Consider the following 20,521-nt stretch of genomic DNA (forward strand, 5'->3'; position numbering starts at 1 on the left):
ATAGACGCCTGCGGGAGAGGGATGCCGAGCGGCGGCTCAAGCCATCGAGGCCCGTATTATGGCCGGAGTTTCACGTTTCATCGGCTCAACCCGCGGCTGCAAGCACTCGTTCTCCATCGCCTCCCCTGCCAGAACATATACAAATCGGTCGCTCCCGGCTCTCACCGGAAGAAAGGGAATGCCGTTTTCGGGCTGGGGACTGCTTATACTGTGGGAAGCCTGGTCACCGCATTGCTGCTTGCCCGGCCCACCCGTGCTGCCCACCCGTATCCCTGGTGACCAACAACAAGACTTTTACATGCTGCGTGCTGGTGGACTCTGTAGCTGAACAGAATCTAATGGATGAGAAACTGTCAGGAAAGTAAGAGGTATCGCTTACACCGCTTGAACCACCCATCACCGCATCTACTTTGAATAATTAAGTGTTTGCTTTCATTACTCATCAAACCGCGCCAGTAAAGTGTCATGGTCCCCGTGTCTACCCAGCCGGCTCCACAAGGCCACATGTGTTTTTGTGTACATTCTCCTCTCTCCTCCCGACCAGGGCGGAGCTCACTGCAGGCTCCCGCCCTTGGCACACACACACCTGCATCTCATCAGACTCTAATTATGGGTTGGACTCTTAAGACCGGGACGCAGACAGCCTCATCGCTGGATGATTGTGCTAGACACATCAGTGATCCTCAGCCTTGTATCTTTAAGCTCTGTGAACTAGCTGTGATCTCTGTGTAACCCCACTTTCTCCTGTGCACAGTTTCCACGGACCCCGTGATTTGAACATCCCAGCGCGTGCTCCCGACGCAGGGAAATCCAATTCTGCTGAGGAGACCTACCTTGGCACTTGTGCAGGTGAAACCAAAGGGAAGATATGTTTCACCATATTTTCTAGCCTTGGCTTAGAATGAAGTTGGTTTGGAAACATATTCAGCTATGCTTCATCTCCTGCTTTGCGTTTCTGTGGCCGCCCCGTGCTAGCAGTGTCCAAGCGTTTTTTTGGGGGGTTTTTTTCCCCCCTTTTCATACCGCGTCCCCCCAGCAATGGGGCGGGCCCCACACTTTGGAAAGGTCTGCTCTAGAGTATCATGATTTACAGCAAGTGTTTAATAAAGATAAGGCTCGCTCACCGACCATACGATTGCGCCCTTGACTTACTTCCGGGAGCCCCACTGCCCTCTAGTAGACTGTATAACCTGTCCCATCCCGAGAGAATCCATGGCGAACTACATCCAGGAATGGCTGGCAGCAGGAACAGTCAGACCGTCTTCCTCCCCCATTGCTGCGGGCTTCTTCTGTGTGGGGGAAAAAGGACGGGTTGCTGTGGCCGTGTATCGATTATCGATATTTTATTTTAGTGTATTTGATTGTTTCTATTGTTCCTTAACATTGCTTTATTGTTGGCTGAATGTGTAAAGCGCTTTGGTCAACTATATTTATTTTAAATATATGTAGCTCCCCACCCGTGATACTGAGTCTAAATCCACTTACCTCAGTTTGGACCCCCTAGGTGGGGTGTTAGGTTCGTTACAGCCTAGATACCAACAAATGGTTCTGGTATAGACAGGAATCAGGGAAACTATCAGTAAACCTTTGCCTGCAAGTTAGACTTAACCAGTAGTAAAAGAATCAACCCCAGACAACTCTTTAACACAAACCAACAGTTTACTGAATGTAAGGGCAGGAAAAGTAATGTATAAAACACCCTTTTCTTAACTCAACTCAAATGATATCCAGCTCCATAAACAAATGAAACATGCTGTGTAAATGAAATATTTCCCTTTAAAATTATTGTCAAAGGAGCTTGCAAAGAAAGGCGTCTGGACTTCTTTAAGTTACTTGAAGACGTTTCACCTCTCATCCGAGAAGCTTCTTCAGTTCTAAGGTCAAATGGTGGAGAGTCCCAGATATAAACCTAGTGGGAGTAACCCCCCACAGAGGGACAAAAGGACCCCCTGATGATCCTCTAATCGCCTGAGACAAGGTGTGAAACTGGGTGTGGGCCCCAATCAGCCAGAGTTTCGGGTGAGTTCATTGTGAAACCTGGCCCCACCTTATCATGCGAATTCCTGAGATCAGATGGCCCAGGATGTGAGTGGGCGTTAAGGCGTCTGGGAAGGGATCTCAAAACTGGATTATAGATGGCAGAGAGTTGGTGTCGTAAACCCCTGCCTCTGTTCAAAGATGGTCGCTCACAGTGGACATAGTGGACATTCTTTCACTCCTCTTTCAAACCATCTGTCCTCTCTGTCCAAAATGTGAACATTGGTATCCTCGAAAGAGTGTCCTTTATCCTCAAGATGCAGATGGACAGCTGAGTCTTGTCCTGTGGAGGTGGCTCTTCTATGTTGTGCCATGCGCTTGTGAAGTGGCTGTTTGGTCTCTCCAATGTAGAGGTCTGGGCATTCCTCGCTGCACTGTACAGCATGGGGCCCACACCCAGTTTCACACCTTGTCTCAGGCGATTAGAGGATCATCAGGGGGTACTTTTGTCCCTCTGTGGGGGGTTACTCCCACTAGGTTTATAGCTCTGATAAGTATGCCCAATAATAAGGCTCCAGGTCCAGACGGCTTCCCTGCAGAATTCTACAAAGAATTCTGGACAATTTTGGCACCAGTATTCCACAGCATGTTGCAGGAAATCGAGGAAAAGGGCAGACTACCACCAAATATGAATTCTGCCAACATTAGTCTCCTGCTAAAACCAGGCAAAGATCCTTTATTTCCCTCAAGCTATCGTCCAATTTCTCTTTTAAATGTAGACCTTAAAATAATCTGCAAAGCTCTCTCAAAGAGATTAGAGAAAATGACCCCCCTCTTAATTCATCCTGACCAAACTGGTTTCATAAAAGGTCGGCACTCCTCAACAAACACTCGTAGATTACTTAATTTAATAGACTACTCATACGATAAAAACATCGAAGCCATAATATTATCTCTAGATGCAGAAAAAGCATTTGACAGAGTTAATTGGAAATTTTTATTCGCAACTTTACACAAATTTGGTTTTGGAAACTCTTTCATAAACTGGATAAGAATATTATACAATTCCCCAACGGCTCGTATCAGAACAAATGACCAGACATCCTCCAGCTTCTGTCTCCTGAGGGGCACCAGACAGGGATGCCCACTCTCCCCCTCACTTTTTGCAATTTTTATCGAACCTCTAGCAGCAGCATTTAGACAGGCTACAACAATTAAGGGCATAAAATGTAAGAACATAGAACATAAAATCAGTCTCTATGCGGATGATGTGTTGCTTTTTCTGCAAAACACACAAACCAACCTCTCTGAGGTAATTACTTTAATAAACTGGTTTTCAAGAGTTTCAGATTATTCAATTAACTGGCCAAAATCTACAGTTCTCCCCATTAACTGCTCCTTCCATAATTCTTCCTCTGCCCCACTGCAATCCGGAAATATTAAATATTTAGGTATTAATATCTCTCCTAAGCTTTCAGACTTAACTAAACTAAACCACATCCCACTTCTAAAGAAAGTAGAAGGCGATCTGACTAGATGGAAATCTTTACCCATATCACTCATGGGAAGGGTCGCCACTATAAAAATGATGATCTTGCCAAAAATAAATTACTTATTTTTGATGATCCCTAACAAACCATCACAAGATTGGTTCAGATCTCTGGATTCATATATTTCCAAATTCCTTTGGAAAGATAAACCCCCGCGTATTAGCTTAAAAACGCTACAAAGAACCAAGGATAGAGGAGGATTAGATCTGCCTAATTTTCACCAATACTTCTTAGCCAACAGGCTTCAATTCATCTCAGAATGGTTAAAACATACCTTCTTAGTTGAGCCCTGGCTAGATGTTGAACAGGCACTATGCAAGGATCTAGAGATTTCAGACCTACCATTTATTAGCTCAAACATCAAAAGACATGAATGCTTTAAAAGTATCAACATCAGCTTTTCTCTAACAGCATGGTGGGAGTTTCTAAAAATAACGGAGTCTTCATTAATCCCATGCAAACGTACACCTATCTGGAATAACCCTGACATATTACAAAACAATAATATGATTAATTTCCCAGAATGGAGTTGTAAAGGAATTAAATACTTAGAACATATATTAGAGGGAACAGAATTTATTCCATTTGACAGACTAGTTGAACAATATGGGATCAACAAGACAAGGTTTTTAGAATATCAACAAATTAAATCCATAGTAAAAAAGAAATTTAACCTCAGTCAAGTTGAATTACAAACACCACTAAGTGCGGCACATTTTCTTACTCTTAAATCCCCCAAATTATTATCTAAAATATACAGAACACTTTCTAAATTAGATGAATCAATATCCCTTCCTACTGCAAAGTGGGAAGCAGATTTATCAGTCAACCTAGACCAAAACTTCTGGTCTCAGATTTGCTTAAAAACTTTTAAATTAATTAAAAATCCCAGTCTGCAATTAATACAATACAAAATACTTCATAGAGTGCACTATACAGGTCATCGGATGTTCAAGATGGGCTTTACATCTTCCAACAACTGCTCACACTGTCAAGGCAATACACCAGACAATTACATCCACGCTCTTTGGTTCTGTCCACCAGTGCAAAAGTTTTGGCGCGAGATATGCGAAGACTTATCAAAATGTCTGAAATGTAACATTCCAACCTCCCCCTTAGTGTGTTTGTTGGGCAGCTTAGATAATGTCACTTCAGAAAAGAATATAGCCCATATGATCTTCACTGCCCTATGCATAGCCAAGAAAACAGTCCTCATGAACTGGAAAAATAAAAATAATCTTAATTCTAACCAATATAGAAATTATCTATTAGATTACATTAGTCTTGACACAGCCTCTGCCACCACATTAGATCAATTGCTCTGGGCCCCTTTTATCAGCTCCATCACCTAGTGGGGGTGGGGGGTCATAGTTTGGTCCCGCCTTCACTGTTGTGATTGGTGAGGGGGTAGGGACAGGCTTAGGGCGTCGGGGGGTTCCCCGGAGGCATCTTCCTTGGGGGGCTCAACCCGGGGTAGCGGTCACGTCCGGTTGAGGGCTCTGTTGGCTCTCAGGTGACTGTTTCCTCGCGGCTGCGTGCAGCGGGGCTAGGGGAGGGTCTGTGCTGACGGACGTGGGTTACTGACCTGGCAACCTGGCTGCCCCTGGGTGGGTCCGGGATGGGCGTGAGGTTTTGGGGGCGCTCCGTCTCTGGGCTGGGGCCCGGGCCGGGCCTCGGGGGCTCGGGTCCTGGTTGGTGTGTTGCCGGGGTTGTGGGCGGGTGGGTGCATGGGGGCCCGGCCCTGGAGCAGGGTGCCGCCGGTGCATCGAGCCGCCTGGGGGGCTCTTCAACTGGTGGGGGGGGATGGTCACATCTTGCAGGAGCTTTCTTCTCTCAGGAACTCTCTGCAGGAGGGGGAGATACAGGAGAGGTGGAGGAAGATCTCAGCCTGGGCGTTTACCGTCTTATGTAGTCTGGAAGATGTGTGGTTGGTGGGGTGGGTGCAGTTTTCTCTGTGGTGGGGTTGGGTGGACTGTCCAGGGCTCTGTGGAGCCGGGGGGCGCTACTGCACTGGGCCCCGGTCTGATGGGCCTGGGCCCCCCTTCCCTGGCGGGTCGCGGAGGGTGGGAGTGCCTACTGGGGTCAGCGGGGGAGCTGGCCCCAGGGAGGGGTTACCTGCCCCTCCCTTCCTTCCCTCCCCATCTCCAGCTGCCTCCCTCTTCCCGCTCCTCCACAACCACCCACACATGCAGGGCCTTGGAGTGGGGGTATGTCACCAGGGTGCAGAGGAGGCTACCCCCCTGTCCCCTTCTGGCTGCCTCTGCCTCAATTTTATCCCACAACTTAGACATTCACATTATTCACACTCTCATTACACATACATATAGGATCTTGGGGGTGGGCACAATCACGGAGTCCAAATCACCATCAGGGTGTATACCTCACCCCTGACGTCGTTGCCCACCTCTCAATTTTAAATACACTTAGTCATTGAGGGTTAGCAGGAGGGACTATGCGCTTACCTGCTGCTCCTTGGCAGGTAGCTCCATGCCCTCCTGGGTTTTAATTGCACCTTAGAACACATATGCATCAACACTACAATGAGCGGGTGGAGGGAGGTTTGGAGTCTTCTCCCACCCCCATTCTCTGCGGCCTGCTGGAGCGGGAGGGCTAGTAGGAGGAGTTGGCCGTCCGACTGCGGTCTGGGGCCTCCCTGCTGCTGCGGAGTCGGGGTGGTCTGCCTCTCCCCACCGCAGGGAAAAGGGTAACACCACCTGGGTCTGGGTGCAATTCCCCCCTCCAGGGGCAAGGGTACCTAGACCCGGTTTGTAGAGTACGCTTGGGGAGTGTGATTGTGTGTACAGCGTCTCTTTATGTCTGTCTCCACGTTGGTTGAGTGTGGAGTGAGTGCATATGAGAGCATGAGGGTGGGAATGGATGTTTGTGTCTGTGTGTGCCTGTATGTCTGTGTCTATATGTCAGGTTGGGTATCAGACGCCACCTCTCTGGGGACACCTCAGGCCCTCCAAGGTTTGGAGGCCTATCTCCACCCACCACCACTTCCCCTGCCGGTGGCGGACTCCCTCAGGTGTCGGTGTGTTGGTGGTTCTTTGTGTCTGGGGGTGGGCGTCCGGGTGCACACCGGCTCACTCCTTGGCGGCCGCTTGTCGGGGCCTGGGGCTCGCTCGGGCCCCTTTGGAGGTGGGGTGCCCCCGGCCTCTCGGCCTAGGGCTCGGTCACTCAGGCGCAGCTGGGGGCCGGCGGAGCTCACGGGCGCGTCACTGCAACTCCCCCTGACTTCTGCTCCGCGGCTGCTGGGCGAGCCCTCATCTGGGACTCTCCTCAGCTCTTACTGGGACAGTGGCGCGGCTGCCCCTCTGTTGGTCTTCCATGGTCTCTTGTGTTCTGGGGGCCTCTGGATGTCTGGAGTTTTGATCTCCTCCATACCCGCTTCACACCCTGGAGGACGGGGCTGTGGCCCCCCCCACACTCCCTAGCAGATCATTACATGGAGAAACCTTTGGAATGCAAGCATGCTGATCCACACAGGTATGCACACATGGGTATTCACAGACGCGGACTAAAGCTTTCTTGGCTGCTGCCTCAAAGCACACTGTGCGCTGTCTATCTTGCGTGCTGCACAATATCGTTTATTACTTAGTAAATACTGATATCTATGACTAGCTAGTTTATTGTGATGGTGCTTTGTTTTCTCTATTATTATGTTGCTCTTTGTTGTTTGCTGTCTCCTCTGTTTGTTTTTGTTTGTTTGTTTGTTTTTTTGTTTTTTTTCTCCATACAGGTGACCCAGGAGTTTTTTTTTTTTTCCCTCTCTCTTCCCCCCCCTTCTCACCGTCTCTTCTCCCCTTTGGTTTTCTTTCTTTCTCTCCCCCTCTCTCTCTCATTCATTCCCCCTGTCCTATTTATTAAAAAAAAAAAAAAAAAAAATGACAAAGGATGAACTGAAGCTCTGCCATCACGTAATGTCGCATACTGCTGTTTCTGATGTCATTTAAAAAAGGAAAAAAAAAAAAAAAAAAGAACTGAAGAAGCTACTCGGATGAGAGGTGAAACGTCTTCAAGTAACTTAAAGAAGTCCAGACGCCTTTCTTTGCAAGCTCCTTTGACTACAATGACCTGGATGACTGAGAACCTTCACAGACATACCTTTGAAATTATGTTAAACAACACAAATTATGTTATCACCTCTTGGTAAGTGACTCACCAATATACACTCAAAAATATGCTACATAAATCCACTAAATACACAATATTCACACATGGGCCCCACACACACTCACATTCACACTTGTTGCAGGCCTGTTTGCTGCTCACGGCGAACGATGGAGAAAAATCCTCTTCTCCCCAGTAAGAGCACGAAAGTCCAACTTACAGTTCAGTTGCTCGGTAGGTTTCTGTTCACCAGTCCCAAACTAAATCCACTCTCTGCTCTCCCTGCGGACCGGTTGCTGTCTCTGCTACAGCGCGTTAGCCAGTCACTGTCCAGCTCTCCGACAGTCCATAGCGGCTGCCTCCGTGGCGCAGCCAAGCAGTCCGGGCTAGCCTTTAGCCTCGGCAGTCGTAGCTGGAAACACAGTTTTACACGGTGGTGCGACCGTTGAAACAAAAAGTCACTTCACCCACACTCTGTTGCGAAGCTCTCACACGGTTAGCTTTCTAGTCATACACTCTTTTGTGCTAGGTAACCTCAGTAAAACTAGCTGAGTCTCTCACTTTGGTTCAGCTAACCTCGTGCATCTCTCCATGCCGTTCTCCTCTCTTCCTCCATTACAACAGATACACAGGTCCCGTTTTTTGCTACCTTCACGGGCCTCCAGAAAATTAACCCTTTAAGACCTACCATAGAACCAAGTCCGCCAGAGCTTATATTATATTTTTACATGCTTGCTGTGGAGCCATTTTTGGGAGCATTTCAAGTTGCTATACATCAATACAACCATTATAGCCCAGATTTTAATAATATGTATTCATTAAGTGCATAGTAATTACATAAATTGCAAAAAAGTGCAATAAACTACAAAAAAATTGAAAATCGTTTTTGATTTTTTAACATATATTTGTAGTTAGAGAAATTTAAGAGGCTTATCCCTCAAAACTGTAAATACAAAAAAGTTGCACAAAATAGTTTCCCACCACAGGAAATTTATTTTGAGTGTCTTCATAGTTTTATTTTTGAAATACACCAATTTTTATACACTGCAGGAAAAACGAAAATAAATATTATACTGCAAATTTGCAAAAAGGCAGCATATGCATCAAAATAAACTATTTCCAGCAGTGCAATATGAGTCCTAAGCATCCCAGAAACGACACAGAAAGTCATAAAGTCAAAGATAACTTTTAAAAAGAGCAGTATAGGCCCTGAGGCCCTGATCGCAAAAAAGACTACATTTCCGCGAAAATGACGTCACTTCCGGTTTCGGCCAGGTAATGGCGGAAATGCAAAAGTTCGCGCTGACGTCTATTCCAACGTAGGAAGTGTTTTGAACAGCTGATCGGACCGGTAAAGCGTGTTTCTGGAATATTATGTTTTTGTTCCTGCAAGCGCTTTTTATGCAGTTTTTGCAAAGCTTTATGTGGAAGGAAACCGTGACCTAGGACAAGCTGATGGCACAATATGTAAGTACAACTCCTCCGGTTTCATATGCAAAAAAAATTTTTGCGCTAGCTTACGTGGTTGCAGTGCTACCGGGATTTAAAAATAGTTACGCATAACAGAGCGTTCCCGCTCCGATCGGCTCTAAAGGGTTAAAACTCTGAACAATACTTTAACTCTCTTCAGAGTTACATACCATAAAATAATACTTTATGATTAACATAACAGTTTCATTGCGCTAATTACCTATATTTACCTTGTGACATATTACAAGGCAAATTACATTCAGGGTACAGTTACATCACATAATATTAACTGTGAACACCTTATGTTACTGTGGCGTTTATGCCCATGGGAATTACGAGTATCTACTCCCAAATCCCCATCCGAGCTACACCTACAATATACATTAAGTTGAAGAAGAAGAAGTTGGAGGGCAAAACGGTACAGGGTCCCTCTGCCCTCCGGCCATCCTTTGAATTTTATTTTATTTTAGTTTAGCCAAATTGGCAGACAATTCCTGTGCTTTCAGACGCACTAACTGTTGTTTAATTCGGTGTGAAATTTTATAGGATTTCATCAGAAAAAGAAAATCCAGAGAGCAGGAGATTGTTATGTTTGTGCCAATTGCCCTCCGCAGGTAGGTCCAATCACAGTAGGTCAACCTGCTCCGCGAAAGAGCTATGTTTAACTGACCCAGTGTAATGATTGATGTATATGTAGCCACCACCATAAATCAGATAGTCAAGTAAATGCCTCAGTCATTAATAGTCAAATTCAGCAATAGTCAAATCAGTTATAAAGGCTTTTTATTTACCATCTGGTAAGGGAGATTAAAATATTGTAATTCTTTTCTTTCTGATTTAACCTTTTCTCTCGTTACATTTCTGTCATTTAAGATTTAAAGAACCATTTTGTCCTTGTGCCTTACTTCTCCCTTCATAAAGTCCTCTCCGACTTCCTGACACCCAGACCCACACATGTACAGTCATCATCATTTATATACACATACTATTGCTTACCCAAATGTGTCAAATATATATGACCTTTAACTGCCTTATTTAAATGATCTAGTCACCTTGATCATCACCTTTCACCTGTCTGATCATAATTAGTTATGATCACTTAAAGTTTTGCTGTAGCAGAGAAGCACCTAAAAACATACAACAACAATTCTAGGGACAGTGATGTTGTTCCCTGTCTGAGGGCAACACCCTGCAATAGATGATTAAGCTGCCATGAACCTGAAGGTTTATTCAAACTGCATTTTTATTTTAAAACGATCATTGTCATCATACTCAAATAGTTAATATTTTTTTCCTGAGCTATTACCATTAACCTTTCACTTAGAGCTCAGGAGACAAAAGAAAATATGAGGTTCCAGAGTAGCTTTTGCAAAACAAATTAAAATATATACATTTTTTTAAAAAAAGGATTAATGAGCATTTTATAAACATAAATACATGACATGACACTTTCTTTATGTCTACAAAACAGAAGAAGATTGCTGACTTTTATTCTGCAACAGAGCACAGATGCTCTAAAGCACTCTCTTGCTGAACAAAGATATTGATTTTCTCTTAAACAGAAGCATTGTACGTGATTGCCTTATCTTTGGCAAATTAAATCCATACATAAATGGGGTGAGCATTGACTGGCAAATGAGGAGATATATAGATAAAATGATATTGACTTCACCTGGCACATGAGCAGCTAAAAGGCTGAAATCAGTAGAGTGAAAAATACACCCGACAAACAGGTTTGACACAGAGACGATCTGAGGGGTGCAAGTAGTCACGGCTTTCTGCTTGTTTTCTGTGGATGTTTTTCGACAAACTGCCAAAATCTTCATGTAAGAAACTGAAATGAGACTGAATGGTATGAAAATACTCAATAACACAAAGAATATGTCAGATATAAAGCTGTGGACTGAAACTGAACATGAAAGTCGAATTATTAATTTGTGGTCACAATACACATTGTTTACAATATTTCCACAAAACATCAACCTGAAGATGAATGAAAATGAGAATATAAAACTAAGAAATGAATACATCCACACAACCAGAATTAACATAAACACTTTCTCTGTGTTCATAATAACATTATAACGTAATGGATGACAGATTGAGATATATCTGTCATAGGCCATGGCTGCTAAACTGCAAAACTCAGCAGGAGCACTTATGTACATACAACACATCTGGAGAAAACACCACGGCAAGGTCACTTCATGACTGTCTGAAAACATCTGTGAGAGCAAAAGAGGATACAGTGATGTGCTGGCATTTATTTCGTTCACACATAAGTTGCTGAGCAGAATATACATTGGCTCATGCAGTCTTCTGTCCACATGTATAACCACAATAAGGACTGTGTTGGCCACACATATAGAAACATACCAAAACAATATTATGATAAAATATGGGTATTTGAAAGCTCCAACATTTCCATAAGCAGCCAGCACAAATGATACACTCTCACTTGAGTTTCCTATTTTCTGCATAATGTCACACAATGAACAAGACAAACTAATAATAATCAAACATCAGGAATCACAAAACAAAAAGCAAACAGGTTTATACTTTTACAAGATTCAATTCCAGAGATTCTTCACATGCTAAGAATACATAACAATAAGTTCAGCTTCTTCTCCCAACTAAACAAGACAACCTCTTTTGCTAGTATTTATGGCTGCAGCACTGAGGAGGAGAATGAGGTGGGCGCGGCTAAATTTGAGGTCCAGACAGAGTTAGAGACAATGGCATTCTTCCTCTTTGGCAGAGTTTTTTGTTTGTTTTAACTACCATAAATTCCACAGGTTTTCAGAATTGTAGAGCATAATAACCTTTTTATTCTTCTCAAGGGAAATTCAAATGTTTCTTAAGTGGTCCAAAATTGGATTTGAATTTCCACATTCTCAACTTTTCATATAAAAAAAATCAACTACACTTTCCAAGTCGAAACAACATTCTGATATCGTTCATGTTGATCCTAGTGGTATGGATAATTCCTGCCATACAGCTTGATGTCATCCATGTAGAGGAGGTGGTTGCCACTTGCTCCATTCCGTCGTCGGTCTTGTTAATTATCTTTTATCATCTTGTTCTCCAGAGTGTAGAACATCCAGCTGCAAATTTGGTGAAACTATTACAAAATCGATCATCAACCTATGGCCTAATGTGTCCTGGTGCCATGCTCATCTATGAATACCCTTATTTTTAAGCATTATGTTTGTTATAGACAAGCTGTAGTTTGCAAAGGAGTCCAAGAACAGAATACCCCTCGGGTTCAGATCAGCCAGACTTTTCTTCATAATCGTACCCCAAGAAGCTGTCACTGATTGTGCCAATTTCAGCAATGAACTCTCCCAGTAGGAGTTTAGTTTAGCCAAAATGCCAGACAATTCATGTCCTATCGGAGACACTAATTGGTATTTGTAAATGACCATGGCAGACCTGATGACATTTTTCTGCATTTCAGCATCTTTTATTTATACTCAGGGTTGCTGTTCATCCACACACAGCAGCAGCTTCCCTGCTTTCATTTCATTTTTACTCGTTTCATTATAAAAAGAATATCCAGAGAGAAGGAGACTATGGATTTGTGCCAATTGCTCTCCCCAGGTGGAGCCATTCTTTGCCTTAGTGTTAGGGAGGGCAAGGAAGCACAGACATGGAAGTACACTTATGTTTACACTGAATATTTCAGAACAATTCTCTATGCTGTTGCATGATGGGGCAGAAGGTTGAGGGTTGCAGATATAACAGACTCAAACTGATCTGCAACACACTACACACTACGATAGTCGCACACCCTTAATATCACATCGTTTACAGAGAAAATTGCAAAGTCAATATAGTAATAGGGGCAACTCAGTGTCCGCCACATATATGTAGTTTTGTCTACTATACCAGGATATTTATAATTAGAGCTATTTGTATTTATTGAGCTATTTTGTGACTTTGTTATTTTGTAACTTGTATTATATCGTATCATTTCATTTAGTTTAGTTAGTTACTGTTCGTATTGTCTTGGAGCAACTGTGACCGCATAAATTCTCCTGGGATTAAGAAAGTGTTCTGATTCTGATTAACTGAACCAGTGTAATGATTTCTGTATACAGACCCCATCAGCAATCAAATACAAATGAATCCACTAAATGTCTCACTCATTAATACTCAGATTTAACAATACTCAGATTAACACTTCTTAATTCCTATTTGATGAGTGAGTTTAAAATGATGTAGTTATTTTATTCCTGATTTGATCTTCTTCTCTCTGGTTACATTTCTGAGGGGATGACCCAAACAGTACAATCACATTCTTTCCTCCAGTAAGAAATTCTTGTACTCATTTCCTGTAAGTTGGTATAATTTTATGGTAGAGCATGGGGTCAACACAGATTCACTGATTCAAATGAGCAACTCAGCATTTACTGCTGAAACTTCCTGATAACTATATGATTGCTTGAATAATTTTTGTTGAAGCAGAGAAGCACCTAAAACTATTCTAAGGACAATGTAATAAACAAAATTTTGGTTTCCTGTCTGAGGGTAACATCAACCATTGCAGATTATGTCAGGAATTCAGTGGAAATTAGAGGTTGCACAGTAGCTTTTACAAAACAAAACAAAATGAACTGAATTAATGAAATGGGCCTTTTATAAAGGTAAATACATGACATAATCAGATTTTATTTTCTTCATGTGTACAAACCATAATATGTTTGATGAATGCTATTCCACCACAGATGCTCTAAAACAGTCTCTTTTTAAACAAAGACATTGAGGTTGGGGTGAGCATTGGTTGACAAATAAGGAGATATATAGATAAAATTATACGGACTTCACCTGGCACATGAGCAGCTAAAACACTGGAATCGATAGACTGAAAAATACACCCGACAAACAGGTTTGACACAGAGACGATCTGAGGGGTGCAAGTAGTCACGGCTTTCTGCTTGTTTTCTGTGGATGTTTTTCGACAAACTGCCAAAATCTTCATGTAAGAGACTGAAATGAGACTGAATGGTATGAAAATACTCAGTAACAGAAAGAATATGTCAGATATAAAGCTGTGGACTGAAACTGAACATGAAAGTCGAATTATTAATTTGTGGTCACAATACACATTATTAACAACATTTCCACAGAACGTCAAACTGAAGATGAATGAAAATGAGAATATAAAAATAAGAAAAGAATAAACCCATACAAGTAGAATTAGAATAAACACTCTCTCTGTGTTCATAATCACATTATAGCGTAATGGATGACAGATTGAGATATATCTGTCATAGGCCATTGCTGCTAAACTGCAAAACTCAGCAGAAGCAGTTGTGTACATACAACACATCTGGAGAAAACACCACGGCACAGTCACTTCATGGCTGTCTGAAAACATCTGTGAGAGAAAAAGAGGATACATCGATGTGCTGCCATTTATTTCGTTCATACATAAATTGCTAAGCAGTATATACATTGGCTCATGCAGTCTTCTGTCCACATGTATGACCACAATAAGGACTGTGTTGGCCACACATATAGAGACATACCAGAACAATATTATACTAAAATACATGTATTTTAAAGCTCCAACATTTCCATAAGCAGCCAGCACAAATGATACAGTCTCACTTGAGTTTCCCATTTTCTGCATAATTTGCACAGTGAACAAGTTTGATCAGTAATAATGATATGAATGGTCCAATTTCCTTAGGGATTATGAAAGTATTTTGATTCTGATTCTTTTCGATATGAATAAGAGTACCCAATCCCGATGGTTTAGCAAAGTTTCTATTATTCTGTTCAAATCTGTTTTAGACATGCATGCTACCTCATTATGATATGTTCCTTCTCAACAGCTGTTATACCTGTTACACAATGCGCGCATCAGTAAGCAAAGAACAAAGAGTAGTTTTATACTTTACAAGACCAAAGCTCAGAAATTAGCTCCTTTCATCCCAACTGAATGAGACCAAAGAATCTGCTAACATTTATAGCTGCAGCACAGAGGAGGAGCAATAAAGTGGGAGTGTACTTGAGGGCCAATGACAATAATGGCAATAGAAAATGGCATTCTTCTTTAACAGATATATCTGACTTTTTTTTAAATCATGCATTCTAAATTCATAAAATCAACACAACACAGTACAGCTTTAACAGGTTAAGCAGCAGAAAATGGATGGATGGATTGGTTGGTTTTCTGCAGAATCTTTTGAATGGTATAATCTATACTGTGTTTAAAAATAAAGTTGGGATCCAGTCCAAATTGTAAATTAAAAAAATGCAATAATATGCAAAATGATTTGGGCCCTTTGTTTAGTGGTTCTGTTGTGTAGCGTTTTCATCAGAAAAGACATCCAGCATAAACATCTGCTAAATCAAATATGTGGACCTACAACTGTGGGCAGGACACCTTTTCTTATCTCCCTTATGAAAAAGGGAGCAGACAAGCTGCTTAAATGTGTTAAGAGGAAGTCCTAGTGTAGTTTGTGTAAATGTGTAATTTATGTTTTATAGCTTTATAAAAGAGGAACAATTTTGTGGTTTTTATAGGTTATTGAGAAATAAGAACTGATTCTGCTCACTTAAGATGGAATTATGTTGTATGTGGTCAATAATGTAAAATGACTCCTGGTTTAAATAAAAAGCACTGTGGTGCTAGCAAATTTTGTTATCAAAAAGCCTGCACTAAGCTCACCCCAGTTCCACTCCAAACACTTGGATTACTTGGAATAGTACTGATCATGAGACTTTATTGCCCAACTTCTCTTTTATAAGCCAGACGTGGTCAAGTTAGCAGCCATACAAAACATCTAAAAAATACTACAAGTATAAGTATAAAACCACAACAAACAGTTTTAAAAAACAAAACAAAAAACAATATAAAACAGCGGTCCCCAACTTTTTTTATTCCCAGCAGACAAGTTTATCCACAACGTTATTTTCACGGACTGGCCTTTAAGGTGTCACGGATAAATACAACAAAATAAAACCAGTACAGGTACCAAAACGAGAAGATTTATTCATAACACATGGGAAAAGACCCAGGGACACCGAGTTAATGATAAAAACGATAGAAAAAATAACACTAAAAACAGATTTAAAAACCCTGAAAACTATGAAATTCACACTGGTGTTTCCTGTGTCATCGGCCTGGAAAGTGGCCGGACAGGACGTGCAGGACCAGACGGCATAGAGACCTCAGGCGCAGACGAAGCTAGACGGAGTGAGGCAGGACCAGGCGACGCCAAAGGCGAAGACACGGAAGCTGGGCCAGGCGACGCCGAAGGCGAAGACACGGAGGTTGGACCAGACGAAGCTGAAGACTCGGAGGCTGGACCAGACGAGGGCGCAGACTCGGAGGCTAGACCAGACGAGGGCGCAGACTCGGAGGCTGGACCAGACGAGGGTGGCGCTGCAGGCGATGGCGTGGGAGCCGCAGGTGGTGGCGCTGCAGGCGACGGCGCTGCAGGACCCTCCAGCAGGAGCGGAGGGTCAGCTGACCTGGAAACCGGAGCAGGGACAAACTGGGCCCTAGCCCCCCTCACCCGAGGAACTGATACAGGTGCAGGAGATGGCTGGACTGCAGCTTCCCTGGGTGGAGGAGCACAGGAAGGCAAAGGAGCAGGCTCACTGAAAACTGGCTCATCAAAAATAGGTGACGATATAGGTAGATTGCAACACAGACACAAGGAAACACAGGGCTTAAATACACAGAGGGAGCAAGGGTAACAGGAGGGAAACACAGCTGGGGCAAATCAGGCCTAACGAGACAAGGGGAAGCAAAATCAGACACATTAACATCAGACATGGACTTTCAAAGTAAAACGGGAAACACATAACACAGACTGAACAAAAGACACAGACTCACATGCAGGCACTACAACAGAGGGAACAGAGACGTGGGACCAGGGCAGACACAGACACTGACTGGACACGGGGATATAGCGGACAGGGGAGACAGCAACTAAGGATTACACAGAGACAAAACATAACTCTAACAAAGAAACCAAAGCATAGAAATGATAGATAATATATAAACTCAAAACCCTGGGTCAACGACCCAGGCATCCTAACACACTCGAGCCTGAACTCTTGCGACACAGTACCAAACTCATGGGGTTGGGCCTGCTGATGTAAAACATTAGAACACAGAGTGGCTTCTTAAAGTAAACATCAATAAGTCTCCTTCACTTTATTCCTTATTATGCTTTTACATTTTTTAAAGCATAATAATTAAAGTAAATTTAGATTTTTCTCTATATTCCTTGTCTAAGGTGCATAGAATGTTTGACATATCTGTCAGAACTCTAGGTACATCAGGAAGCAACCCTTTCGAAGAGTATAGCTGGTAACTTTTGGTAGTGGGACAGGGAGACTGTAAGATTACCTAAAACAGCTTTATGAAGAAAAATACCAGTGCTGTTTTCTTCGAATGGTCAGTGATGGCTAACCCACCAAATTATAAAGAACGCAGTGGTAAGTCAGAGACTGTCATGGTCCCTGTGCCTGCCCAGCCGGCCTCACAAGGCTACACTTGTGAGGCCGGCTGGGCAGGCACAGGGACCATGACAGAGACTTTATGATAAAACATAGTGATGCATTATAGACTACATGAAGACTACTGAGAACTGAAGAGGAAACATACAGTGTGTCACCATAATCAATTACAGGCAAAAGGGTAAAAAGATTTATTTCTAAAGTAAAAAACATTTTTCCCTTTAATTTTCATAATAAGACTAGCAATGTGTACATTAGAGAGAAACTTGTCATCAAACTTTATACCCAAATATTTGTAGGCATGTACCATTTCAATGGTTTTGCCAACATCTGTACCAACGCTAAGATCATCAAACATCCGTGGGTGAGCTTTCGAGAACACGATAAATTCTGTTTTATGAACATTTAAAACCAATTTTAAATGCAGAAAAATGGATTGTAATAAGTGAAATGCATTCACTGCTTGCTCTACAGAAGGTGCAAATGTTTATATGACAGTGTCATCAGCATAAAGATTTATTTTTTCTAGAAAGCTTTTACTCAAATCATGTATAAAACAGAAAATAAAGCAGATCCCAAAATAGAACCCTGTGGGACACCTTTTGCTCACTCAAGTAAAGCCCAGTTATTTTTGTTTATCTGGCTTGTTGCCAGAATTCTGAAGGGTCGCATGTTTAATTGGCTAAGAATCAATAATAATGACAATATCAGAAATAAAGTAGCACATTTATTCACATTTTTGTGTGTCAGAGCCCTGATTCCATTCATGAGATGACGAATGAGGTAAAGAAGACGAAGATGACATTTTATTAAGATGACTGTAGTGTGGCATGTTTCCTGCATGTTTTTGCTACTTTGGTGAAAGGGAACCCTTCTCAAACATAGGTATGATCCTCCACATCTTAGGTCTGAAGGTGCAAGCATGAAATAAAATCACACCTCAGGAACCTATGACATCTGCTCCATCTTTAGTCTACTACATATGCGGCCGGTTTTTAGCCATATACATAAAATGTTATTTTGCAAAATGGCAAACTCCATCTGGTCGATTTGTGGCCTCCACAAAACAGTGCTCACTCCTGTATATTTTTAATGTATCAATTCAGAGCTTATAAGCGTTTATGAATATGTTGAAAGATACATTTTCACACTAATTAATGTATATTTATGGTTACAATATTCTTTGTTTTGGTGAATTATTTTAAATGATTGTACTATTAAAATGGTATGTAATGCAAGTATGTAATAAAAGTAAAGCAAACATCATGCATGACTGAGTTGTGTGTTTTTGTTGAAAGAAAAAAAACTTCTCTGGAGACCTTTCTTTTGAGACAACTCCCTGCAAACGGGATTAGCATGCTATTACTAACAGACAATAATAATATAATAAAAGATTATCAAGTAAACATGATGATTACTGGACTAATGACCATTAGTCCAGGGCACTCTTTTATCCCCAGGACATTAAGTGTGTGTGATGCTTAGGGAGCAGCAGTCTCCAGGCTGATGTAGCTGTGGGCCAAACTCTCTGCTACAAGTCCAGTAATATTAACACCAAGGAACAAATAAAAATATTTTCTTATTTGTAAATTTATTTTTATTGAAATAAACCTCAGGACAGTGTGTACAAGAATCATCTCTACTGAAAATAACAGTCAAAAATAATGTTTACTAGAGTTTATTTCATAAATGAAAATATTCTCAGCTTGTAAACAGCCAGTAACACTGAAATAGACAAATGTTTGTCACTGACTAATTACAAGACCTTAAAGTGTTTTCCTTTGAGGAAGCAAGAGAGAGGTAATAGTATTTAATGGAGAAATATCTCCTTAATGGAGGAATGAAAAAAATGCATCCCAGTCTCATGTAACCTTTCTCTAGTACAGAATAAACTGGGCCAAAAATCAAAGAAAGGACAGGTGAGGTTTCCCTGATAAAGAAACTAAAGAGCAACAAAAATGTAGATATTTAGGATTTTATTGAGTTATTGCGAAATCAACACAAAAAACAACTTCTGACTAGGTGGGCAGCCTCTACTTGTCTACTTACCACCATGTTAGTTGCAATGGACTTAGACTGCACACACAGTCCCATTGTCAAAGAATAATGGCCTCAAATACATAACCTAGTCGTTACCACTGAATACAATATAACAAATTAATCTTTTAAATAGGTTTTGTGTATTATATGAGCGAAACGTTGAGACCAGCAAAGAGAAAAAACATTAAATAGACAACCTTAGGAGTACAGTTTCATTTCACCAGCTACCGCCACACTAGGGCCTACCTACAGACCAGCGTTCACTCCCACTGTACTAAAACTAGAGATGGACCGATCCGATATTACGTATCGGTATCGGTCCGATACTGACCTAAATTACTGGATCGGATATCGGAGAAAAATAAAAAATGTAATCCGATCCATTAAATATCACGAAAGCACCTCACAAAACTTGCAACACGTCGTAACTCACCTCAGAACGTTAGCACGTCGGAGCAGTATGCATCACGTGATAGAGCGGCTGTGGCATGCGGGACCTGTCGGTGGTCTGGATAGCATGTGGAGCTTCGCTAGCAACCCGGCATTTCATCTCCGACAAAGTTATCCCCGAGAGAAGTAAAGCGAGTGTGTAAGTCCATCTCTGAATGTTTGTAAAGCATTCCTGCGTTAAGCTTACCAAACGATATATGGAGCGACTGCCTCTTCTGGCTGCTACTTCAATCATGAAACTGCTTAATGATCAGCTGATCGGCTTTTCTGTCGCGAGTCCGTCTCTCTGGTTTGTTTTTGGCCCACTTTGCACCAGAAAGAGGAAACCAGCGGCTGAACAACAGCAGCACGTTTAAGCTTGATCAGCTGTTGTTAGAATTTATTTATTATTACTTTCTACTCGAGGATCTTTTTCTACGTAGCTGACGGCTGGTAACTGT

At 42.1% G+C, this 20,521-nt stretch overlaps 3 protein-coding genes across 3 annotated transcripts in view; all 3 read right to left on the reverse strand.

Annotated features, from left to right (window-relative positions):
• Nucleotides 1-1,960: 1,960 nt before the first annotated feature.
• LOC146651361 (uncharacterized) overlaps nucleotides 1,961-20,521 on the reverse strand; it is a 32,148-nt gene continuing 13,587 nt past the window's right edge. Inside the window, exon 3 of the mRNA XM_085384517.1 lies at nucleotides 1,961-2,166. Coding sequence (XP_085240643.1) covers nucleotides 1,961-2,166 — 206 coding nt within the window. The remainder of the gene's footprint in view (nucleotides 2,167-20,521) is intronic.
• Nucleotides 10,625-11,590, reverse strand: LOC146651362 (olfactory receptor 8G17-like). Its single transcript, XM_085383606.1, has one exon. It carries the CDS (start codon nucleotides 11,588-11,590, stop codon nucleotides 10,625-10,627), a length of 966 nt encoding a protein of 321 aa, XP_085239732.1.
• Nucleotides 13,843-14,736, reverse strand: LOC146651363 (olfactory receptor 10A6-like). Its single transcript, XM_085383608.1, has one exon. The coding sequence runs from the start codon at nucleotides 14,734-14,736 to the stop codon at nucleotides 13,843-13,845; it is 894 nt and encodes a 297-aa protein (XP_085239734.1).

The sequence above is a fragment of the Rhamphochromis longiceps genome, linkage group LG16, assembly GCF_057381845.1.
Source record: "Rhamphochromis longiceps isolate RC_006_pf linkage group LG16, R_longiceps_female_GT1.1, whole genome shotgun sequence".
Classification (NCBI taxonomy): Eukaryota; Metazoa; Chordata; class Actinopteri; order Cichliformes; family Cichlidae; genus Rhamphochromis; species Rhamphochromis longiceps.

Bases quoted from the DNA above. Each gene is read 5' to 3' on its own strand.
- LOC146651362 (XM_085383606.1), bottom strand. From the start codon at position 11,590: ATGCAGAAAATAGGAAACTCAAGTGAGAGTGTATCATTTGTGCTGGCT.
- LOC146651363 (XM_085383608.1), bottom strand. From the start codon at position 14,736: ATGGGAAACTCAAGTGAGACTGTATCATTTGTGCTGGCTGCTTATGGA.